At 34.6% G+C, this 26,631-nt stretch overlaps 1 protein-coding gene and 1 long non-coding RNA gene across 4 annotated transcripts in view; one reads left to right on the forward strand and one right to left on the reverse strand.

The window, feature by feature from the left end:
* Window positions 1-26,494, forward strand: LOC148094140 (uncharacterized). 2 transcript variants are annotated; one of them, XR_015715290.1, is made up of 3 exons: window positions 1-267; window positions 6,620-6,746; window positions 20,381-20,447. It is a non-coding gene; the product is annotated as an uncharacterized LOC148094140 (long non-coding RNA). The 2 variants fall into 2 exon arrangements; XR_015715289.1 differs by lacking the exon at window positions 20,381-20,447 and adding an exon at window positions 26,323-26,494 and having other exon boundaries at window positions 2-267.
* The window catches only part of CTDSPL2 (CTD small phosphatase like 2), a 73,957-nt gene continuing 52,497 nt past the window's right edge, over window positions 5,172-26,631 (reverse strand). For both annotated transcript variants that reach the window (XM_016211427.2, XM_016211410.2), the window contains exons 8-13: window positions 25,145-25,231; window positions 15,426-15,488; window positions 15,242-15,321; window positions 12,134-12,260; window positions 10,653-10,748; window positions 5,172-10,048 (exon numbers count right to left, since the gene is read on the reverse strand). In XM_016211427.2, coding sequence (XP_016066913.1) covers window positions 9,983-10,048; window positions 10,653-10,748; window positions 12,134-12,260; window positions 15,242-15,321; window positions 15,426-15,488; window positions 25,145-25,231 — 519 coding nt within the window. In that variant the 3' untranslated portion in view covers window positions 5,172-9,982. The remainder of the gene's footprint in view (window positions 10,049-10,652; window positions 10,749-12,133; window positions 12,261-15,241; window positions 15,322-15,425; window positions 15,489-25,144; window positions 25,232-26,631) is intronic.

Consider the following 26,631-nt stretch of genomic DNA (forward strand, 5'->3'; position numbering starts at 1 on the left):
GTCTGTGAGATGTTATCTTAAGCCTCTTAAGTTGAGGCAAATTGTTAGGTAGTAATAATGGAAAGATTCTCTTTCCCAGGGCTTTAGAATTTGGAATGAGATTTTCACTGCCTGGGGGTTGTCTGGCTCAACCCTTACCAAGCAGGCTGATGACCACCCGAAGGAAGACCAGAGACTCCTGATGAAGTGACGATTCCCCAGACCACCTTACTGCCTCTTGCCTTCTCTTGAGGTCCAGCTGTTCAGCTTTTCCATAAATGCCACAAGGTACCCCAGTATCTTTCCAGTATTCCATTCTTGGCCTCGGCTAAAAATTTTAAAATACATTCTAGTAGTCTAATTTTAGATTAGAAATCTTGAGAGATTAAGGTCTGCTATACTAAGTCTGGGTATAGCACATACCAGGCACTGAACTGTTGAATGACTGACTACATGAAAAAATTTATATGCAGAACTGTTTTGCCCCCCCAGAAAAACCTGCCTATCAGGCCATTGTTTCTCTTCATGAAAGGTAGTCCCAAAAGAAAATTAATATATCTGAGTCCCAAAGAAAGACACTTTTTAAAAATTACATTAGTAAGCTCACAGCAGTGTAGCAGTAACCTCAACTAGGAAATAGTAAGTGACTAAGAGGATGTGAGACCTAATTAGCTATCTCAAGGAGAGTCTCAGGAAAGCAAGACTGGATATTTCTGAAGTGGTAATACAGACATCTGTATTAACTTGCCTGAAGATATTCTAAGACAATGTATCTAAAAAATGTTAGCAGAAAGGTGAAATACAGAGAAAGCAAGGCCAAAGAACAAGATTTTCACGGTCTCCAGGGATAACTGACCCAGACTTTTAGCAGATATCTAGTAGGGATGAAGGTATCCTGTTGACTTGATAGTAGCCATTATGATTCTCCTTCAATAGACTTTTCTCTGGCTCTACCCTTACCAAGCAGGCATGTGACTGTGATTTGGTTTCATGAGGAGGAAACTTGCCTACAGTAAACAATGAAATTGAGATATAACTTAAAAATTAGTGTCTTGTGAGTTTAGTGTGAACCAGCTTCCCTGAGTCTCATCAATTCTGGGCTGCACTTGAATTAATCAGTTTTCTGGACTTAAAAACAGAAGTTCAAACTTGGAAATGTGAGCATATGCACTTACTCATTCAACAAATAGTGAGTGCCTACCCTCTACCAAGTTCTATTCTAGGTTCTTGGGATACTAACTTCAAGGTATTAAACCACATGTAATTGAAAATGAGGTGTAGGGGTTGGAGGTGCTATGGAAAAAATACATGGGCTATGTGTGTGCAGCACTGATAAATTTTTGAAGCAGAAATTGAGAATTTTTTTGCCGCATTGTGCATGTTCTTAGAAATGAGCAAACAGGGAAAGAGTTGTCCAGAACTACGTACTGGGGACTTCATTTACTCCTTAAATGAAGTCCCCTAATGTGTGGCCCTGACTGGTGTTGTTCAGTTGGTTGGGCTTTGTCCCATGTGCACCGAAAGGTTGCTAGTTCAATTCTTGATCAGGGCACATGCCCGGGTTGCGGTCTCTATCCAACATTGGGATGTTTCCCTCTTACATTGGTGTTTCTCTCTAAAAAAATCAGTAAAAATCAAAAACAAAAAACATGTGACTCGCTCTAGTTTCTAAGGGAGCCCTATAATTGCACATGACAGTATTCCCATTTTACAGATGAGCAGTTTGATCAGTGTTTGTTGAGAAATTAACATTAAAACCTTTCCCTTCAAGAATTTCATTAAAGCCATAGGATAGTAAATGGCAGCAAAAATAAAGCAGAGATGCTCATGGCTCCTTTTCAGGTGGAAGTACCCTAAGCACCAGACTCAAAATCTCAGATGAAATAAGGCGGAAGAGGTTTTAATCGCAAATAGAACCAGGTTAAAACTCATTTATAAAGTACTCTAGCAGGTATGCTCAGTGGTTAGAGCGCTGGCCCACAGACCGAAGGGGGCCAGGTTTGATTCTGGCCAAGGGCATGTACCTAGGTTGCAGGCTCGGTCCCCAGTCAGAGCGTGAGCAGGAGGCAGCCACTCAGTGTGTCTCTCTCATCCATGTTTCTCTCTCCCCCTTCCACTCTCTCTGAGAAAGCAATGGAAAAATCATCCTCAGGTGAGGGTTAAAAAAAAAAAAATTAAAATACCCAAATCACTGAGCCATTAACATGAGTTGTGATTTGAACAAACTATGTAATTGAATGACATTTTCCATTTTTAACTGTCCCCCTAAAGCCTACCCAAGAATCTTACATGAAAAGCCTGCATCTGTCTCTATTAAACTCCACATTCCATACTTTTATAGGTTCACGAAATCCTGAAGTACCTTCCTATTCCTGTCAGTCAACCAGACAAGCCTGTTCTCAGGGCTTCAGCCTTCTCCTGGCCCCACACTGCCCGCTGTGATGCCAGCACCGGCGCATTAGCCACTCGTTACCTTGGAGAGAGGAATTCATTGTGGGGCGTTAGGTCGACTTAGACATCTTTGAACTGGTGTCCCACCCACTCTGTTGCCTATGCAGCAGCCAAAGTGGTCTTTTAAGACAAATCTGATCATTTGCTCCCTTAATTTTACCTCCGACCCCAACCAAACCTGGCTTTACATTTTTCCAGTATTCCACAGTTCTCATCTTAATACTTCAGCCAACCTGAGCCTGACTTCCAGACTTGTTAGCACCCTCAAAGCTATTTTTGTCCTTTATAACCCATTTCCCAGCAATACTGTCTCCACTGCTAGTCTGTAAGCTCGAGGGCAGTGTCCGGTTTGCTTTCTTCTGCCATTCGAGGTGTCTAACACATAGTAAGGTAGTGTTTTAAAATGATTTTCACTCTCATTAGGAAGGCTACTTATAGTTACCCTCAACAAACACTGTCATACTTCAGATCTAAAGCTCGTTCATTTGCCTCATCCATTGAGGCTTCTAACTCAGCAAATCATGTGCTATCCCACCTACTTACCAGACTTCCCAAGCCAGTGGATACTCTTCCATTTCCTCATCACCCATTTCTTCAACACTCAGCATGTTTTCAGCAAAACACGTTAGCAGTCATAGCCGACCTCTCCATTATCGCTTCTCCAGTCTTCACTTGAATGCACCCTACTGCTCTTTTCTTGAGAACTTTCCAACATCTGTGGCAATACTGATTCTACCGCCCATTTCTGCCCCCTCTAACTTCTGTCATCTTCCAAAACTGTTTTTCCACATCCTCGAGAGAACTAGCTGCATTCACATTTCCATTCTGATATTTATACATCGTTTTTTTAATCCTCACCGGGGCTGGGGATCGAGCCTGCAACCCAGGTACATGAGCTTGGCTGGAACTGAACCTGGGATCCTTCCATCCGCAGGCCAATGTTCTAACCACTGAGTCAGACTGGCAAGGGCTGTACATTGTTTTACAAGTTTCATCTTTGTAATTCTTAAAGTATTTTACAGATGAACAAACAGTCTCAGCTACTCTGTCTAGTAAGTGGATGAGTTAAGGACTTGAATTCAGGTCTTTTGACTCTGAACTCCATGCTCCTATTAACATACTCCTAAGTCAACTATTCGCCTGAAACCGTCATTTATTTTCAAAGACCTTCTGCAGTGACTCTCAAACCTGTCTGTGCATTAAACTCCTTTGGAGCTTAAGAGAAATTTATAAAGTCTCATCACAGCCAGGGGCTTGGGAGTGGGGAATTATGAGATGTTGGTCAAACGTTATAGACTTCCAGTTGTATGAGGATCTAACATTCTGGGGGTCTAGCGTACAGCACAGTGGCTATAGTTAATAATACTGTATTGTATACTTGAAAGTTGCTACTAGAGATTTTAAATGTTCTCATCGTAACAAAAAAAAAAGATAATCACAAGATAATGTTAACTAAGCTTACTGTGGTAAACATTTAAAAATATCTGTACATCAAATCATCACATTGTATACCTTAAACTTACATCATGTTATATGTCAATTTTACTCAATAAAGCTGGAGAAAAATAACTCATCAGATAGGTAGGGGGTGGGACCAGAGTGCTACTTTGCAGCTACATTGGCTGGTTATTAAGTCCATTACATCAGGTATAAACTTCTCATTTTAGCTCACCATAATCTGGTTCTTTCTTGCCATCTTCTCTTTCTAAAATCCCTTCTTTATTCAGGTTTTTTTCACTTCAGCACACAGTAGTACTAGAAAGTAAGAATGTTATTCCAGCCCTAGCTGGTTTGCTCAGTGGTTAAAGTGTCGGCCCATGAACCAAAGGGTTGCGGGTTCAATTCCCTGTCAAGGGCACATACTTGGGTTGTAGGCTCAATCTCTGGCCCCGGTCAGGGTGTGTGCAGGAGGCAACCAATCAATGTGAACACATCAATGTTTCTCCTCCCCCTCCCCCCCCACCTCTAAAATCAATGGAAAAAATATCCTTGGGTAAGGATTAAAAAAATTGTCATCCCATTGAGACCTAGATTCTAATCCCAGCTCTGGTGATCTTGGGAAGACACTTTTCTAGACACATTTCCTTATTTGTAAAATAGAGGCACACTTGGAACTTGGAATTTCCTTCTAGTTTAAAAATTGGATCCTTAAACTTTAGGGCCTAGTTTGTACCACAGGCTTTTACATTGAGTTATTATACTCCTTTATAAGAACATTTTGTTGGCTAAACTGATTTATAAACTTGAGAAAGCTTTGTATTTATGTACCAACATGCTTATATAAGAATACCAAGGCCGCTGGCTGGCGTGGCTCAGCAGTTGAACATCGACTTATGATCCAGATCACATTTTGATTCCCGGTCAGGACACATGCACAGTAGGGGGCATGCAGGAGGCAGCTGATCAGTGACAATCATCATTGATGTTTCTCTCTCTCTCTGAAATCAATAGACATTAAAAAAAAAAAAAGGAATGCCAAGGCCTTGGGAAAGAGCATGTTGCAGTTATACTTGAATTCAAGTCTCCCACAACAGTTATGAAGTCTTGGGTCACAGCCCTCTCTGAGCCTTAGTTACCTTATCTCTAACCTACTATGTTCCTCATAGGTTTGTCCTAAAGATCATCAAAAGGGAAAGAAATGTGAAAAAAAATGTGTACTTGTAAACAAAAAGAACACTATACAAAAAAATTGTTAGATATTACAATGTTTCTAATGGCTGATAAAATATCATCAAAGAAAAGTGCTTCCATAAAAGTTTTATTTATCCCCACAACAACCCTGTGAGGTAGGGTGATCAGGGCATTTGAAGATGAGAAAACTAAATCTACATTGCTTGTTCATGGCTATACTGCATAGTAAATATGTAGAAATTAAAATGAGATTTTAAAATGTCCATGACTTCATATTGATTCACATGGGAAAAGGCAGAGAGAATATTAACTCCTCCCTACCTTAATGCTGAAAGGACAATGCCTTGAAAACTCCCATTTCAAAAGATGAAAGTAGTATTTCCTTGCTTATTTCTACAAAGATTTATAAAATAAAAAAATAGTGAAGTATTTTACAATTTATATATAATGGTCTCATTCAGGGATATGTCCTTCAGCTGTGTATATGATCAACTATTCCAAGTGCTAGGAATGCAAACTCTTAAAAGTACGAGAGGATAACGAGCAGTAGCTTCAATCTTATTATTCCTCCATGTATCTTGAGTAAGTTCTGTGAAATCTGGTCCCAGTTTAAAAAAAAGAAAAAAGAAAAACTCTACCACAGAGATGTCCGGTAAACTTTTATTTTGTTGCCTACTCTTAAACCACTGTCACATTTAAAACAGTGATTTCCCAAACCTGGCTATTAGAATCACTTGGAGGGCTTAAAAAGGACAAAAAAACCCCAGAACTCTCAGGCCCCACTGTAGACCCAATGAGACAATTTTGCAGGAGTTAGGCTTCAGGAATCTATTTCCAAAGCTCGGAGTAATTCTAATGAACAGTCAGGTTTGGGAACTACTGATGTATTTTAAAATACTAACTAATATCAAAACCATAAAGTATAAACTTGTTGCTTTCGTATCCCTTTAAAAAAATTTCTCAAAACACATTATATCCCAAGAACTCTTGCCTCTGGGCAAGTAATTTCAATTCAAGATACAGAGAAACATTTTATAAAAATGTATCCTTAGTGAGTGAGACTTGGATTCCAATAATTTAAGTAGCATTTAAATATAAGATACTGAGTTTTGTGGTTCTTATGCTGAATATTTAAAATGTATTTCATACAGGTTCCTAGCAGGCTTTCAACTCGGGAAGACATGAAAAATAATGACATAATCAAGCACATCAACACTGAAAAAATACTATACTCAAACATAGGTCATGAGAGGAATAAGAAAGTGAATGAATGACAACCTAGGGCCTTCTGGCCCATACATTTTTGTTCCCAGTCCACTCTTCCCCTATAAGGGGAAATAAAATAAACATTCTTTCCTAGTTGCTTGGCATAGTTATTCAGTGGGTAACTATTAACTAAGTTAATTTTAGATACACAAGATTAAAAGAGATAACAAATAAATATCTAGGAAGACAAAGAAAAATCAGGTCAGAAAACCTTAACTAGCTAATGATGCAGTATATAACACCATCATGTTAGTACAGTTAAATGAAAGCTTCAGTGTCCTTTACGTTTCAGCTTTATGTGATTGACACAAGACGTGGAAAAGATCTGGTCCTTATGAAGAATTCTGTGCTCGCTGTAAAGATTTGTAGGAATAATGAAATACTTTCTTCATTGATGAGATGAAGTCTCTGTTTTTCAGGTAAGTTGACTGAATAAACAATGAAAAATGAACTTCTTTAGAAGGTTGAATGAAAGTAGTATGTAGTTGAAAAAGTCATTGGCCAAAGAGAACTTTTTTAAAAAAACCATTCTATGTTTAACCCTAAAAACAAAACAACAGAAAAACCAGAGAAATATAAAAAAAAACAATGTACACATACATTTTCACTGACAGTTACAAGAAAATAGCCATTTATCGAAGTCACAATGCTTTCAACAAATTCCCCCCAAATTTTGGGAAACAAGATAAAGCCATCGGGTAAATAAATATACATACTAGCTAATATAAAACAATTTATGGTTTCAAATTGTTATTAATTCTTTTAAGACCCAAGGAGAAATTTGGTGATATAAATCTGAGTAGGGCTGCATATATTACATGGAATTAAAAAACACAACTGATTAAAACATTCTAACAATACAAATATTTAAAAGAATGTCTTAAAAGTCAGACATTTATCACTGGAAATATCACAATTATAATATGTACTTCAGAGTTGTAATATGTATGTAAGTCACTTTTGCTGTCTCTTATCAGGTATCCACCTCTCCTGCATTTACTATCGTCAGTTTTTAAGAGTCATGTTTCCTGTGTGAACTGTAGGGGCTGGGCACGTCTCAGTTCATAAAATATACACCTCCGCTTAACTAAATGGAAGTGTTTAAGATAACATCTATAAACAGATAAAGAAAAGGGGTAATGAGAAGATAAAACATTAACATTGAAGGAAGCTGGATAGTTGCCTCTATAAATTATTTAAAATTTTGTATTAGATTTAAGATAAGTCAAGTAATGAAAAAACTATATATTAAAACTGGTCTCAAGAAATTTGCTCAGGCCATACAAAATTTCCCTTAGTTTATTTCTTTACAGAATTTTGTTATGCTTGATTCATTTGTCAGTCAACTTTAGAGAACTCTCCCTAGCATGGGACTGAAAACAGCTTTACTATTAATAAAAGATGATTAAAGTGGGTGTTTATTTAAAGTGCCCACAGGCACAGTGGTATAGATAGGTGCTTACATTTCCCTTTAAGTTATGGGAAAGCCCTTTGAGACTGTATTAATCAGAAAAGCTTTCAGCAATTATAATGCACGCTGAAAGTTTAGGTCTTGTATAGGTTTTGGATTTTGCTGTTTGAGCATAAAAAGGGAGCAAGGAGAAGTGTAACTAGGTTCACAATTTTGAGCAAGAGCATATGTAAAGGTAACGTATGTACATTTTATTTCAAGAAAGACAGAAGACAAACAGCATAAAGATGCCCAGATGCCCTAAAGATAAATACATTTCAAAGATTCTCATTAAAATGAATCTGTAGTTTTTTTTCCTGCAAGCAAAATACCTTTCTTTAAATTAAAACAAAAACAAAACAAAACAAAACAAAAACAGTATTCTGAATTGCAAATGCTTCTTTTTTCTTTTGCAGAAAACCTGCCATGATTATTTAATGAATAAGGATTTTCCACAAAACAGGCTTGCTCTACATGCTAGGTTTTTAAACAGTTCAGTGACACAATATGCTAACTACATACACAACAGATAATATAGTAAGAAAACACTCAACCTGATGAAAAGTTAAAATTTTCATTAATACACTGAAAATTGACATAACTCATGCCTTTAAAATCAAAAATACAAAAATTAAATGTTTTCCTAAAAAGATTTCCTTATTTTAAGGATTCATTTGAAAATGAAGCTGCATGTAATTTGTACAGTAAGTTGTACAAGTAAACAGGTAATATACATAAAAAATTAAGTGACATACTCCTCAATTATCAGTTGTCCACCTTTAATTTCCAATACTGTACTTTCTTAACAAGCATACAAAATATCAAACTTCTCTTTAGAAAAAGTGCCGTTCTTTGACATCCTTTACACAAAAACAGTCTGAGCCTGTGGCATGTTAATGCAGTTGAGAGGCAAAGCATACTAACCTTACAAATTCTACCTTCCATAAAAAGCCTCCCGAAAAGGAGATTACACACCACTATAAAAATATCAACCTCTTGTGGTAGCTGCATTAGAGAACCAAGGCTTGGAGACTATTTTCATATAGTATAGAAAACCACTATGAGAGCATATTAACTGCATTGGTGGCTTGGGAGTTTACTGTGCCACAGGATTATGCATAGCTACTGTAAGGTACCAAGACTGTTACACAGAATTTTAAATTGATTGTAACCGAGAGCATAACAGAGGTACTACCAGCCCATGCAAATTAACTAAAAATACCGAGTCACTGTGCTGAATACTTCATTCCTGGAGGAAACCAAAGGCAGTAGTAACCAAATCAAGCCCAAAAGGTGACCAAACACATTCTCCTCAAAGATTGGTGAGCACAGTGAAGTCTGAGGTATACCTTTATCCATTAAATCTGTGTGCCATTGCAAGATATTACCATTTGGGAACACATGCCATCACAATGGTTTAAATCATTTGAATATTAGTCATTCATATATTCTTATCTACCCAGTCTCTTGATTTTTGAAAAGATTTCACCTACAGTAGAATATTACAGAAACAAAATATAAATGCATGTCTTTCTAAATGAAACTTACATGGACTAAAAGTAGAGAATATTTTTAAACAAATATACAATATGCAGGCAGACAAAGCAGGAAACCGGCCATTCAAATGTATAATAAAAAAACTAAAAATTGACTATTTCCAGAAAACTATGAAGCGCCTCAACTAAAAGGAATGCATAATGAAATTCTAATCTAATACAGGTCAAAAATGTAAAAAGGTTATAAACCTTAACAGGAAAAATAAAACAACTTTTACTGGCCATTCCTGTTGAAATGAGAATCTTAAAGTAACAGAAAAGTGGCTACAAACCCACTTAGAGCACCAAACAGAGAGAAAATAAAAGTCCATTTTCATCTCTGTTATTATCATAAAATCCTGTGTGACTACAGGTCAAACTGCTGGTGGCAGAAACAGAATTCTTTATAAACTGCAGATGTCCTGTACGTAAAAAAATTTCACTGGAGTTGCACTAGTTCTAAAGACTCTTCTGTTTTAGCCTACCTACTGTATGTATTCAATCTGAGATAAAGTCTCTTTCTGTAACCCTTGATTATTATTGGGCACCAAAGATAAGAAAAGCAAGACGGGGTACAAAAATGCAAAATTTCAACAGTAATGGCAATGTTTTGTCTTAGTCCAAAAGGGTCCTGCATTCTCTCCCCCTTCATGATTTGACAAGTCTGTACTTAATCTGGGGGCAGCAAATCATGCAAGCGAAATCTGTCTCTGATGTGAGGTCGAACATCTTCATTCTGTGGTGGAGAAAAAGACATTTTAAAGGCCACGTAATTTCAAAAATATGATCCTCAGACCATTATGAACATTCTTACTTTGCAAAAAATATATCATTTATTTTGCAACTTATAGTATTTGCCAAATATAAATGTACTACACAGAAGCAATTAAATTATAGTTAAATTTAGATGTAAAAAAACTGCCATTAAAGTAACAAGCCAAACAAAAAGCCTAGGTAAAAGCGTCAAGCCACTGAATTCTATTTCATATATTAGTTTTAAAATTAATCCATGGATATAAGAAAAAAAATTCCCAGAATAGTTTTAGCAGCATAAGCAGTATTTCTACACCTGAACTTTAATGAAAGCAAAATGAAATCAAATTAACAAAGGTAGGTAGTGACTTGTAAGAGGACGCCCAGTGAAATAAAAATAATGACTCTATAAATTTTAAAATACTGATAAATATAATTTTAATATAATTTATAAGGTTTGATAATGCTTCTCAGTCTTTGCCCTAATCACCCAGCACACTGACTTTTTAAAGCAGTTTAAAAGATTTATTTCAATAAAGTTGAGTCAACAAAAACATAACAGAAAAAGATAAATAAGACATACTTACCAGTTCTACAAGCTTCTCCAGAAATGGAATCAATTTTAGGAGTTCATTGTCATTTTTATCCATAAACCAGCTTTCTATAGGTATTCCATTAGATAGCTAAAATGATAAATAAGTAATTAAATCTTCTTTTTTACCTACATTTTGCCCGCTTTGGAAAAGCTTTAAAAAAATCAGCTCATGCAGCTCAGTTGGTTAGAGGGTCGTCCTGATACACCAAGGCTGTGGGTTCAGTCCCCGGTCAGACATACAAGAATCAACCAATGAGTGGAACAACAGATTGATGTTGCTCTCTCCCTTACTCCCTCTCTCTAAAGTCAATAAATTAAAAAAAAAAGAAAATAAAATAAAAAAGAAATTGAAGCCTAATTGGGTTTTCAGCATAATTTCTTAGTGTATATAAAACTGAACAAGAAAGATCCATTAAAACAAGTCTTGCATTAATGTAACTAAAAACATTCCTTTACTCTTTGAAGAAACAGTTACTATTAGTCAATGCTAGGCATTGTGCATGAAGGGGTCTTGCCTGTCTAAGCAGAGAACACTATTAGAGAGCATATACTTAAACACAGGGACCGTGTCCCAATTCATTGTTTTATTCCCAACAAATAGCAGGATCATCTGAAACACAGGAACATAACAAACTGACTCAATGCTATGTCTTTGAAGAGTCTAAAAACAAGAATGCAAACCTTATTTGTTTTATAGTAAATAATTTCGAGGATAAATTATCTTTAAACATTTTGCACAGAACATTGTGTTTGAGGTGGAGGATAACTGAAATGATTTTATCTAGGAGCCAAGGAAAAATTCTTAAAAACATATTTCAAAATGCTAGCAAGTAAATGACCTAAACTGAACATATTTCAATACTATATGCAGTTTACGGGGTTTTTCCCCTTTTTATTATGGACATTTTAAAACACAGAGGTTAAGGGCAAACCTTAACTCTATACCCAACCCATTTTCCATCATCCCCATTCTGCACCTATTTTGAAGGAAATCTCAAATAGATCACATGAACATATTCATAATGTAAAATATATCTTGCAAGGGTGGCTCATCTCTAGTCAAAGTTATATTTCAAAAAATCATTAACAATTGGTGTAAATAAAACAGTCCAAGAAAATATTTAAGAATGTCAAATCAAACAGACCAGCAGAACATGGTTAAGCTATTAATTCTCAAACATGTTTACAATTAAATTACTGATGTAACAACTCATAAGAATGCTTTTAAATGATGTGTATCTTATAGTCCCTTCTTACTCATTTACTACGATTTTTCTTTATTTATGTTGTACTCAATTTAAAAGAACTTTTCCACAAGGAATACACCAACTTGGAATTTCTAATTCTAAATTTGACACTAAACAGGGAAATTCCACCAGTGAAAATTCTATTCTCCCATCATATTGCTTGGCAGCATTTGTCCTCATTGTGATTTTTCCCCAATCTGGGTTTGTTTAGCAACTCCCTTCCTACCTGATATGCAAAGGCTTGTGGTGAGTTGTCAATTATTATAGTTTTTGAAAGATCTCGTCCAAGGATATTTAAGTCCTTTATATAGTTTCCTTGTACACAAACACAATGTTCACGAAAAAGTCGGTGCCTAAACATAAAAATAAAAACAAATTTTAAAAAAAAGCAACCTCTAAAAAGTACAATATATACTGAAACATATATACACACACATACCATAGGCTTTATATGTTATGCCTTATTATTTTGTCTCACAGAGGAAATTCATATACAAATGTGGGCCTAAGCTTGGGGCTACAGTTTTACTATAAAAATTCTTAGCAACTACTGAAACCTTACAACCAAATATTACCATGCCGTAAAGAACTTCGGTTTATCCCAAAATGTTATATTAAAAAATAAAGAGGGATTAAAAACTCTGTAAATTGTTTTTTTAATTTATTTACCCAGGAAAGCTCAGTTCAGATGCAGCATCTGGTTGTCAGCGAGGTCCTGCTTTTTAACCAATTTTCCAGATGTTGACTGAGGCACAAGGAGGTCAAGTGACTTGCCCAAGGTCACACAGTAAGTCAGTGGTTAGCCCCGCATTGGAACCCAGGATCCTCCTGGCTCCCAGTCCTTTGCTCTAACCAGAAGACCACACAGCCTCCCTATCCCTGTACATGCCAGAATAGAAAATATAAGAAGGAATGTTTCTGTGTTGGCATTAAAAAAAAAAAAAAAGGTTTTAGTTTCCCTTATAGTTTTTGACAAAAGGTGTGGAGGCCAAAACATTCCATCATTTCAACTTTTCCCAAACACCCACCTTTCTTTTAATTTAGTGTGTGTGTATGGTCATTTGAAAAAACAAGGATGGAAGGAAATGATGAATTTAAATTTAAGTGTAACATATAAACTGATGTTTCACCAATGATAGATACTAAGTTGGAAAATTCTGTATCATTTTAAAAAGCTATTAAGGGTTTTATAATACTTAGGTTCTATAACTATTATGTAATCTTCATTTCGTACTCAAAAATATTAGTCTGTATATTACTAGTAATTGATGCAGATCACCTTGAAACACTCCATTTATATACATTAATAATTAGGTGGTTTGGCTTCCCTGTGTCTTAATCTCACTAAACAATTTTTCAAAAGTTAGGGCCTACTCATACCTGTATTTTTAATCATGCAATTTCAAGAAAAGGGCATTTTCTATCACAAAATCTGTCAGTTCTAACAATCCACCCCCCTACCCCACTGCCTCGACAAAACTCAACCTTAAAAATATCAGTGTCAGTGTTGATAGCAAAGAGTAAGAATTTTACATCCAGACAAAATGTACTATAAATAGTTCTTTCCCCTTTATTATAATACTTTTAAATGATCATCTATCTCTAAAAGGTTTAAAGACAGTACTACTTTGAAAAAATAAGACTAAACAAAAGGATTTAATTAATTTTATTTGCATAAACATTTAAACATGAGGAAACTGAAGAGGCAGATACAGCATGTACATGCAATCAATACTGATACTTTTTCCCCAACAGCAGCAAACTCACTCAAGACAGGAGACAACTGAATATGTACATGGATACTAACAGGTACTTTAAATTATGCTAAAGCCTCTCCAGTATTCAGAAATCTGAGAGTCAACATCATGTACCTGCAGTTTTAGAAAGAAACTACTATTTTTTGGCCAGTAATCAAATCTGCATTTAGACTCAAGGAATTGAGGGATCATAGGAATTTGTGTGTATCTTGAGAATTCCCTATAGCACTCTAATGAATTCCAATATATTGTTCAAAAAGGTTTTCCTGTTTTAAGTTTTTCAAAATGTAAAAAGATAAAATAAATTTAAACTCCTAAATGTGAAGATTTTTAGAACTCCAGTTTAAAAGAGGGGTGTTGCTGTATAACATCATAACTGCACGAGTACATTTGTCCTCCGGTAAAATGAAAGCTCCAGGAGGGGAAGGGCTTGTGTGGCTCACCACTGTTCCCTGGGGCACTGGAGGTACTGAATAGACATCTTCAGAACTAATGATCAAAGCAAAATCATTTGTATACCTTTGTTGTAAAATGAGCATAAATTATAATATACTTTTATGAATAGAAAATACATTTTCTATTTTGTATGTCTAAAGCTTGCTTATGTTAAAGATAAAAACGAAACTAACTACAAGGACAAATTTTAATCCTTTAGATTAAAAAAAATCATAGTTCTATTTACAAGAAAGAAAAACTCATAAATGTGGACAGTAGGGAAAAGCCTTTTACCATAGTTGCAATCACTCAATAATAAAGGTACTAGTAACAGTAGAAATTAAGCTTAGGAGTTTTCACTAAAACAATATGGCAGAAAGTATTCAAGAAAATGAATACCCAGCTATTAAGGCTGTTATGAGCCTTTTGTAGCATTTCTCTCAGCTCTTGGTGAAAAACTCAAAGATTAACTCCTACATCTTTACAGGATGCAACAAGGCTGCTGCAGTCTTAATATCTCAGTTGAACTAATTTCCAAACTGTTTTAAAATTGCCAAAGGCACTCTCACCTAACCAGAAACACACTGTATCTGCTGGCTCAGGACACACAAGGAACTGAGTCCAGATCAGGATAACCTGAGTGGCTTAAACGTACTGCAATTTCCAATTAGATTCATGTAACATTTTCTTTCCATGGAAGATACATTTGCTCTTGAAAAAACCAAGAGTTTAATTTGATCCTTTCTGTTAAAATTTACCTTTATTTCTCTATGCCATTAAAAAGGTGACATAACATGCATTATCTCAGAGACATAAAGAAGTGAAACATCATGCACACCATGAAAAATTTCACAAAGCCCCGCCCTCCCCCCAATCCCAAAAGAAGTGAGGATACAGATGTAACAATACATAAACACGTTTTTGACCTTTGTATCCTTTCAAAGAACGTCTGTCTGGAGTTAAAGCATTAGGAACTCTTAAAAGAGTTATGGAGTTTAAAAAATTCATTTATTTTCACCATTTAACACAACAAATCTCTATATATGTAGCCAACTGAAAATGGCCATGAAAGTTAAATATAATCATAGTAACTTCATAGATCAGTGTGACAGACATTTCCACTATTTCTTAATTAAATTTACCTGACCAGTTGCTTTTTAGGGTCTAGTATGTTCAGTAACTTGTCTGCATACACCTTCTTAGAAGCAGTAAAAAGAATGATCTACAAATTCAGGGGAAAAGAAGTAATCATTATACATGATCTAAATATGGGTACTATGTTGAATAAAATAAAGATACTTATGTAATTAGCTCATGCATGTTTACCTCATACATCTGAGACATTCGTTCCAGGAATTCCCTGAAGAATGGCCTTAATCTCACATAAACCTGAAGAAATACAAAGATAGGCTTCAGCAAATAAACACATAAAATAGAAAATTATTTATACGATATGTTGTATTCTAATTCTAGATATATTACAAACTTCATATTTCAAAAAAATAGAAAAGTTTACTAAGTATCACTCAAAATATTTCACATTCCAAAAATCACTTAAAACAACCTTTTGGCACGGTAATAGTAATCATTGATGATCATTTACTTTTTAATAGTTAAATAGCAGCATACAGTAGTACTTCATGGAATATAATTCTAATAAACATTTAAACTAAAAATGGAAGGTTTCCCTCTGAGATTTTGATCCACCAATCAGCTCCATCTTCCAGCCAGGTAGCTTCCATCCAATTATTAGGCAAGCTGTGTGTCCATCTCTAGCTGACCTGTCTCAATGACCTTCCTCAATAATTACTCAGAATTTCTTCTCAACAATCACCTGCTAAGAATAGCTTTATTTCAAATTTCTTTTAAGGTAAATAATGTTCAAGAGAAAGAGATGTTTGGATTGGTGGGTTTATAAATAACTGAATTTTTTCAGAAATCAAGTTTGTTCTACATTTACTGATTCAGATGTGGCATCTAAATCAGTACTACTTGGCTACTTGAGATAAAACTGTAACTGTCAAACATGAGTTGTCAAAACCTACTGGCACTATCAGGAAAGACTACAGCACCCAAAGAACTGCCTAATTTCTGTATCTATCTTCTTACCTATATTTAATGTAGCTCTTAGAGTATACTCCAATATTCAAAAAGCACAGAAATACAAGCCATAAGCAACTACTACAACTGACTTACAAAAGATTTTGACTCCTTTCAATTGTATTCATTTTGTGACAAAATTTTATAAGAAGAAAATTTTGTACTCCATTCAAAGGTGATTATTAACCTCAAATACCATGAACAAACATTTGCAGAACATCTATGTACCAGATTCACTGGGTTGAGATTAAAAAAAATACACAAAAAACTGTGGTGGCAATAAGTTCAAAATCTGTCATCAATACACATCCATATAAAAATGCCTTCATGATAAAAATCTAGTTCTAGCAATGCTGTAGAAGTAGAACAGAGAAATCATGCAAAGGATTCTAGGAATTAGGGACTATGTACTACCAACCTTAGTAATTTCTAACACCTGAAGGGCATAAAACAATGTCAAATATATAGTACTTGATAAAAATCTGTTGAGTAAATGAAATAGAAGTGCCTGAAGTTAAGCAATATAGACAAAATAGAAAGAGGCAAGCCTACATTGCTCCACATAAGGACAACTATCAAATTTCTTCAACAACCTGATCACTCATGTAAGACAAATTCTGAACAATTAATATGCTAATAATATCATCTAACCCTGCCCCCAGGCTAGAATGATAAAGGTTTACTTGTTTTTAATCCTATTAGGCACTTTAATCTCAATTTCTTGACTGGCCCAAAACAAAGTAAAAGCCACATACTCCTACCCCTGGCAAATAAAAATAACCAAATCCTCAGTGTCTGATCACTACCATTTAGGATAAGTTACAAAAACTAACTGGAGTTGCTAAAGTAATCTTAACATTTTCATCCTGAAACATTTAGTATAGTTTGTGGCCTTGGTTGAAAACCACACACCTTACTTGTTTGGTAATACAAGAAACTGACAGATTTTAGATATATTACTACCTTAATTGACAAAATCATCTTTTATTAACTATGAGTGTTTTCAAAATAAATTTGTTATGGTTAAGAAAAAAAACATCAATTCTGCCAATGTTTTTTTTTTTTTAAATAACCCTATCTTGAGGACTGATAAACCATGAAACATCAGAGCCTTCTTTTTGTTGCTAAGGTGTTTTATCACTTACATGCACTTAATAACCAAAAATATTTCATTTTTACACATGTATAAATGCTTTCATTTGTTTTCAATATCCCTGTTATCACTTGCTCCATATTGTAAACTTAAATAGGCAGGGCATTTGGGATGTTTCCTCTGAACACGAATATACTTCCATTTTAGAGGAATACTTCTATTTAAACAATATTATCGAAGCATAATAAGTGGATCATTATACAAAGGTGACATTTCCCAACTGCTTATACAGTGAATTCCAGATTAAATCAAAACTATAACTTCATTATGCATTCAACTACTTTGACTATATTTAAATATAAAATACATCTTAAATGACATTACTTTCAATATGTGCTTGTTTACTGGGGATGAAAGGTGGCATTAAAGATGGGAAAATATACTGCTAGGGCGTTTCCTTACCATGAGAATAAAATACAGTAATTGTTGACTGTAAAAGTTTCTATCCCGAGAATGTCACCATTTGAACAGAGGTGTTTCAGGATTAAAAGACATAAGCAGAAACTGAGGTGGTTAGAGAAAAAACAAGAATGTGAAAAAGGTACAAAGTTACAGTGAGCAGGGGTAGGGCTGGGACTGGGACAACATGGGGTTCTGCTCTCTACTGCAAAGGCAAAATCTCAGAAAGAAAAATAGAAATAGAGGTATAAGGCCAGCAGGGCGCAAGTCATTTGGATGGATATTTTAAAGCAGAAGGCAAGAAACACTAGAGTACTGTGCAGGAGGAAACAAATAAAAAAAAAAAAACTGTAGCCCTAGCCAGTTTGGCTCAGTGGTTAGAGCGTCAGCCCTCGGACTGAAGGGTCCTGGATTCCATCCAGGCCAGGGGCACGTGTGGGAAGTGCCAGTTGAGTGTCTGTGCCTCTCTCTCCCTTCCACTCTCTCTGGAAAGCAATGGGAAAGAATATCCTTGGGTGAGGATTTAAAAAATAAAAACAAAACAAAACAAAACTGTAGGGTATGTATAATGAGACTACAGTCACTTATTGTGTTAGGGCAAAGAGATACATTAACATACAGATGTACACATAGGCATGCCCATCCAAATGCTTCCAAATCTAATCCACAAATGCTCAACTCCATTTTCTTCTCCTAAATAACAAAGATTCATGTCCTGAGCTGCCTACTTCCTATTTCCACATTTTTTCTCTACTAGTATTTACAACAACTATTCTTCAAACTTGCAACTCTTCAAAACCATATCATCTCCCAAATGTACTATTAGGCCAAAAGTTTCATTTTAGTCTAGTATATATATACAGGTTTCTCCTAATATATAGCAATTATTCTAGCTACATTACAAATAGTTTTAATCTTCTACCAGTAAATCAGATATATTTTGAAATAAGTTAATAGTTTAAAAATAACATATAATGCTATAATAATCATTTTATAAAAATATACCCAGACATGTACCCAAAATAAGTATTTATGAATATGTTCACTATTCAAAAGTTTTAAAATAAAATCTATTACAATAATACCCACAAAACACAGTGATATTGGGACTAATTTTACCAAAATTTAAATTTTATATTAAAAAGTGATAAATATATAACAGAAAATTAACATTACATTAAAATAAAACTTGAGATGAACAATACCTGACAGTCAGCCTGTACTTTCTTTGGCATTTAGACAATGAGAGCGTTCTATAATTGTGTATATAGATGGTACTAATAGGCTACAAATGGTTACTAGAACTAGATTTAATAAGAGCAGTCATTAAAATAGCAATCCAGCTACAAAATGATTAAATATTGTGTGATAAAGTCTGTCTAAATTCAAATTCATGTCTAAGTATGCAATGTCAAATTATATATACTGAGTAATTTCTGACTGCTTGTTTACTAATACAACACCCAAAGATAAGCAGTTTCAATTTGTTGGCAAGTGGTTGCACATGCGCATGCAAAAAAGAGAAATTCAGTGGAACTCACTCAAGAGTATGACATCTTAAAATTAAAAAATAATTTGTGAATGCTATTTATCTCATCAGCAGTAAAAATTTAAAGCAGTAGAAAATTAACAAAGCTGGGGAATATGAGATGCTACAAATAAGTGAAATATCTTTGTATTAATAGATACCACAGGTGTAACCCTTCTGTACACCTGTTTCCTCACCTATAAAATGGGTATAATAGTATGTACCTCACAGGGTTGTGAGGATTAAATAAATTAATGCATGTAAAGTACCTAGAACAGTGCCTGGTACAGTGAAACTACCAATAGCTATTACTACTATCCATCTTACTATTTAAAAGTTATCAATCTAAGAATAGCTGAAATCATTCTGTGGGACAGAACTGGGCAACTTTAACTCAAAGAGAAAGCCCCATGGCTACAAGCTCTATTTTTAGAAAAGGGATAGTAATAATGAATTGCATCAACTGATAGCTTAACTATTTTAACTTGCTTAACATTTTCTTAACTTCAATACCAGAGCACAGAGACAAAACCCCAACCTTCTCCACTGTGGAGGCTTCAACTTTATAACCCATTGGGTGATTTCACAGTCATCTTTTCACATAGTTCTAAGAGTTAAATGGCTGGTGGGGATAGTATTTATAGGCGGATCAATCTTGGGATGAATAGGTAAATACGAAAGCATCAGAACCAATAAAAATAAAAACAATTTTTAAAAATCCCTAAACTAAAAGCTTATGCAAAACCTTATACTGTATTTTGAAGAAATAAATTTAAAAAGCAATTTTATTATAGAGTCCAAATGGGATAAAGTGAAGCTTAATATATTCATATAAATGGTATAGTAAAAGTTAGCAGAGAAGAATAATTTTCAGGTAAAACCAGCCATTATGTGTATATTTTAATTTAAATGTGTACATTATATTTGTGTATATATTCAAAATACTGATGTGCTTACGTGAAAATAAAGTTTAGTCATTTTAAGAACAAAAAGGTCTTTGTAGTTAAATTAAAATGTTGCCTTTAAAAACAAATTCTAAACTCTGAAGCCTCCAAATTCAATATGCTTAGTAATCAACTGTCACTTCTCCTGAATTTGCAGAACATTTTCAGCTGCTGAACAAGAGCTTCTCATGTTATTTTTTAATGAACTGCTTCTAATTTTAAGATACATTTACAAAGAATACAAAGAATTCTCCATGAAATACATTTTATCTTTGAGAAGTAAGTAACTATAGGTTTCAGCTATATGGTTCCTTTTTTAACCTAAAAATTAATAATGAATAATTATGATAAAAAAATGAATGCCAATGACTATACCTACTAATAAGGATAGGAAAGTTACTTTAAAATTATCTTTAATATTTACCTACAATTATCAAAATATTTTTCTGAACCTGCTAAAATATTACTCAATACTAAGTGTCCATGATCCCAAATGTTTTAAGACACAAATATACATACTGCTTTTCTACAACAAAATTATGCTTTATGAAGGTCAAAACAAAATGCCTCTTGGCTATTGTTAATTTAAGTCAGAACTTGAGAATTAAGTATTTACTACAAAATTCTCCATTGAAATGATTGCTTTTTTTTCCTTCATGAAGCAAAAATAATGCTAAGTTTCCTAAGAAAAACTATAGAAGAGATAGAAGCCTCTTGTTCTGTGCTATAAAATATCCAAGATCCTTATGAAAATTATCCTAGGCTGTAAAATAAGGTCCCCCAAGAAACAAACTATAATACTGGGGAAGAGGCTGAGCTTCACTAAACATGGGGTTTCCCACCCACTCCCCCCGATGACTTTTCCCGTAAAAACAAACCTCTATATTCTAATAAAGTATCCTTTGGCAAGTAGCTCCCTAGAAGATCCTATCTCTCCTTGAGTGCTTACCACAATCTGATTTCTGGACAGCTGACCCAAAGTTTGTTGATTTTACTGATCTTCAGAAAGCCACTGACTGGCTAAAGTCTTATAGGTGAATAGAGTCAAAAATCAGATGCCCCTGCCATACTTTACAGAATGAGGAGTTGGACAACACAGTTACGTTTGGCTGCACTGTGGTGAAACATATGAGGCATCTTCTTTTTGTCTTCAATTAGCCACGTTTGGGCTGAGTAGCTCTATTACATCTTCAAAAAACTGAGCTCCAGTTCTTGATGGAGATAGAGGAAGGTCATTGAGGAGGTGGTTCAGCTCAAGAGCTAAGTGAAAAATCTGTCTTTTGATTCAGTCCTGCTTGTGGATAGAAGTCATCTTCTGGATGGAAGAGGGAGTGAGATGACCTAGAGTCTTGAATTGGTGGATCTGCAGGAACAGAAACTAAATACAGTGGAGACCTCTTAACTGAGTAACACCACGAGATGGATTTCCTGACAATGTGTCAATATAAGCTAAATATAAAGATTAAACATGTGCATTGGAACTGATCATGTACTTGTTTCTTCAGATATCAAATGCATTTGTACCATTCTATAAATATTTTCCCAATAACTAACTGTAAAATAATTAATGGCAAAAGTACCAATTTAAGAAGGGGGTAAGACTCATTCAAACGAAAATCTATACACTTTGCCTTTGTGAAAACCATACCCTCACTTAAAAAATTCATTTCTTCTTTCAGATTACTTTTTCTTCATATACACAAACTATGTAATCTGTCTATCCATGTAGTGTCAGTAGTAACATACAGCAAATTTTGAGTTGAAATTTTTAGGTATTTTTTTTTATCCCCTAGAAATGGAATTCAAGTATACTCAAGGTGCTAAATTGAGACTTTAACCATCTACCTGCTGGTAAATTCTAAGACTTGCAATAACTAAGTTGAGTCCTACTTATTAAAAGAAGAATATAAATCATGAAGTCAGGCAATCTTTAAATGTGAGTAGTGGCCACTTCATATTTCCCCTCAAACTTTCATCTAAAATAACCTAAGAAAGTCCACAACCAGATTAGAATGGATATAATTTTAAATTTCTCTAAATATTAACAACAATTCTGATGAATGCTTGATTACTTACTTCCACTTAGAAAGAATCTGAATATGTAAATTTACTGTATATACTCTCATAATTATTAGATCAAGGGTCAGCAAGCTATGGCCTGTGGGCCAAATCCAAACTGTCACTTATTTTTGTAAATAAAGTTTTATTTGTACATAGCCACACTTAACAATTATGTACTGTCTATGACTACTTTCATACTACAATGGCAGAAAAAGCAGTTGCAACAGAGACCGCAAAACCTAAAATATTAACAAATGGCCCTTTATAGGAAAACATTTGCCAACCCCTGATGTAGATGATTATGGAAACACACGTAAGACAATTTACACTTTACACTGTTTTGAAAGAAAGAGAAATAACAAGTAGAATTAAAATTAGGTATAGCTCAACCATAACGAACTTACCACAAAAAGAAAGCGAAAGTAAAATAAGTCCCTAGAGGACATTATCTGGCTTTGATTCAGATGAATAATTTGATCCTGTCTTAACTTTACCTTTTTGTTTTTTAAGAGTATATATATACATAAATGCTATGGAACTGACATATTAAGAGTATATAAATGCATGCCACAGAACTGTTCATTTAAAAATAGTTAACTTATTATGACTTTAGTTAAATAGTTGTGAATTTCACCTCAATACATTATTTTTTAAAAGAGTATATACAGTATTTTACAGGTTTCTACCTTTAAGTGGGCCACATTATATTGTAGTGGTTAAATATGTAAGTTACATCTTACCTAATAATGTGGTTTCTCCAAAATCTCTTAGATCATCTCAGACCCTTGTGTATATTTCTTCTTTGCCAGTAGATGGAGACAACACCACTGAAAGTTTAAAAGACATCATTCCCTGTTTAAAGGGAGCTTGCTGGTCTGAAAACTGGGGGGAACTCTAATCCAAGATTTCTTCAAGTCATTTTTTTAAAAGCAGACAGAATAGCCATGCCAACACCAGAAATCCAAGGAAATATACCCAATATTAACTATGGACATCTTCAAAAATTTACTGAAGGGTAACTAAACTCTGCATATAATGTAGTAACTAAACATATTAAATTGTAGTCATCTCTATGACCTATAAGAGTCAAACTTCCATCTCATTGTTCCTGATTTAGGCAATACCATTTATTTTTCAGTTTCAGAAAGTACAACTCAGAATATAAAAGAAAAAAGAGTTCTTTGAATTCAACAGAGGTACTACAGTACATATAGGATTTTATAAGTATTAGTCATATGCACTGCTAGAAGCCTTTTATTCAAAATAAGACGACTATCCAGATCCACATGAAAATAATAACTTTATAAAGAAGAGAACTGAAGCAGAAATGGTCAAAGTAGTAAGAAAAATTTTGATTTTATGGTCACACTGAAAAGAAATGCTCATGAAGGGGAAGAATCAAACTCTTCTACTTTCCGAGTTTCTTATTTCGCCAAAACCATCTTCGAGAAATAAACTCCAAATCTGAAAGCTTAAGAAGTCATCTCAAAATATTATTTTTAAGTAACAGCTTTACTTTCCAAATTCAAAGCCTGAAAGCCAGTGTTTTTAAGTGCAATTCTGAACAAAAACCAAAGGTACCAAGCTAAAAAGAGAAAACTAAAATATTTCTATACTATGTTTATTTGCCAAAAGACTCCTGTCTTTAAAGTGCACTAAACAAGAACCACCTACTGGCAGAAAATGTCTCATTAAGAAAAAGATTTACCTTAAACCAAATATTGTTTAAAAGGAATAAATCCCTTATTTTTATGTATATTTTTCTCACCTTCTGACCATATATCAGAACTAAAATCTGTTTCCAAAAAAAGGGAAATGAATATAGTATTCAGATATCACCATACCTACAATACCTATCTAGGTTAAACTAGAACTGACAATAACTGCTAAAATAAATCCTCTTATAACTCATTACAAGATAAAGTAGGTAAAGTAGACTCTGAACCACAAACTTCTATTTAATGCTAAATTTGAAAACTATATGCAAGTTCTGCCTATTAAAAGCAAATAAACAACCATAAACACCTTTTCATCATCTGCATGGTCAATGTTCTGTGGCTTTTTAGTTAATCCTTGGGTTGGCTTCCTCTTGACAAACAACAAACATCTGACCCTTTTCCAATCCTTCAACAACTGGTATGTACGAAGGTAACACTAATTAAAAAACAACCACCACCACAGAAAGGCACTTTCCTTGCAATTTTCAAAGTATATTCACATATATTAATTCAAATTTTGTTAGGAAAGTCTCAAATATAATGTAAAAACTATGACCAACACACACAAAATGTAATTCACAGTGAAATGTAATTATCCATATTTTGCACTGTTACCTGTTCGACACCACAGGTGAGAGAAATGCTTATACCCCAATTTTTAAGTAAAGCAGTAACTAGAATATCCTGGAATTCTGTGATGATTATAAAGTAGATCAACCAAACTGCAATCTACAGACCATTGTACTAAAAAACGAAATAAAAATGACCAACAAGGAATGAGTTTTCTTTATATCATTTGGATTTTGGAGGAAAAAAATACAAAACAACAGGTATTAACCTGGCAAGTTCTTCTTAGGGATCTATGATGTCAGTGCTCCTGCCTCCACCTGCTGGCAAACAGATTATAAAACTAGCAGAGATCACTTGGTAAAAAAAAGTCCACATCTTTTTGGTAACAGATTAATGTTGTATTATGTAATTATTTAGTATGATGCTACTTTGTGTTAATAAATCATTAAAGTATTGATGAAATCCAATTAAAAAAGCACATTAAACTTCACAAAAAAAAAAAAATTTTTCTTAGTTCAGAATATTTAATCTAACAGGTCAAAAATCAAGTTTAAAACATTTTTTAAAATTACCTGATAAATGACATCTTGGAAAAGGACTGGAAAAGTAAGTGCTGCATCTTCTAGCTCATTTAGACTACAGTGTACTAGTGTTTCATCCTTAAAATAAAAAAGTACATATTGAATGAACCAATATATTAAAAGAAATTTCCAATGATAATTTTATGTATCCATGATCACCAAAAACATATATTTAAGCACCCATTCATATATGGAATTTTACATTCATCATACATTACTGTGTGTAACATAGCAATTTGGACAGAATTTTCTTTTTCTTTTTAAATTTAATTTATTGATTTTTAGAGAGAGAGGGGAACATTAATTTGCTGTCCTGCTTATTTATGCATTCACGGTTGCTTCTTGTATGTGCCCTGACCGGGGATTGAACCCGAAACCTTGGCGTATCAGGACGAGACTTTAACCAACTGACTAACCCAGCCAGGGATGGAAAGAATTTTCTAAGTCACTGTTTCTCTGGTGTGGTCCCTGGATCAACAAGTAGCATCAACATCACCTGGGAACCAGTCAGAAATGAAAATCCTCCAGGTCAACTTCTGATAATTCAGAAACTCAGAAGGGGGGTGAAGAGAGCAGCTCAGAAATCTGTTTTAACAAGCCCTTCAGGGGATTCTGATGAATGTTCGAGTTTAAGAACCACTGCTCTGAGTTCCAACTTTTTGTTACATAAACCACATATATACTGCTTTTTAAAAAAAACAATTAACAACTGGAAGTTTAGAATCTATTATAAAAATACATACATTCTATTCATACAGCTCTTTATCCTTAAACCTTTTATAAAGAACTTTATTTTTTAAAATGGATGTATTAGCCCTGGCCCTTGCGGCTCAATGATTAGAGCATTGGCCTGGGCAATGGAGGGTCACTGGGTTGATACCTGGTCCTTCACTCCCCACTCCCCTGACCCCTGTGGAGGCAACCAGTAGATGTGTTTCTCTCACATAGATGTCTACTTGTCATTCTGTCTCTCTTTCCCCACTCCCATCCACACACTCTGAAAAAAAGCAATGGAAAAAATATCCTCATGTGAGGATTAACAACAACAAAAGGGGGTGGGATCTTTAGCACCTGTTGAATGTTTCCAGACATAAACATTGTATAACTAAATTAGCAGTCAATGAAGACTTGCCATCTTTGATTACCAAACCCTGTTTTCTCATTAAAAGAATAAAACAGAGATTAAAGATGGTGGCGGACTGAGTGGAAGCTACACTGACACTCCCAGGACCAAACTGGAATTACAACTAAAATATAGAAAAACCACTCTGAATAATCAACTGCAACTGAAGACGAGCTGGAGAGTACCCTCATAACTAAGGAGGAAAAGTGGAGACCACATACAGACAGGTAGGAAGTGCAGAGGCACAAGAGGGCTGGCTGGGTTCCCACAGGCAGAAGCTGAAGGGATATCTCAGCTGTGGGGGGTTTCCACTGAGGACTCTGGGGCCTAAACGCCAGGCTGGGCTTCCCACCCA

The sequence above is a fragment of the Miniopterus natalensis genome, chromosome 1 (genome assembly GCF_054644295.1).
Source record: "Miniopterus natalensis isolate mMinNat1 chromosome 1, mMinNat1.hap1, whole genome shotgun sequence".
In the NCBI taxonomy this organism is placed as follows: Eukaryota; Metazoa; Chordata; class Mammalia; order Chiroptera; family Miniopteridae; genus Miniopterus; species Miniopterus natalensis.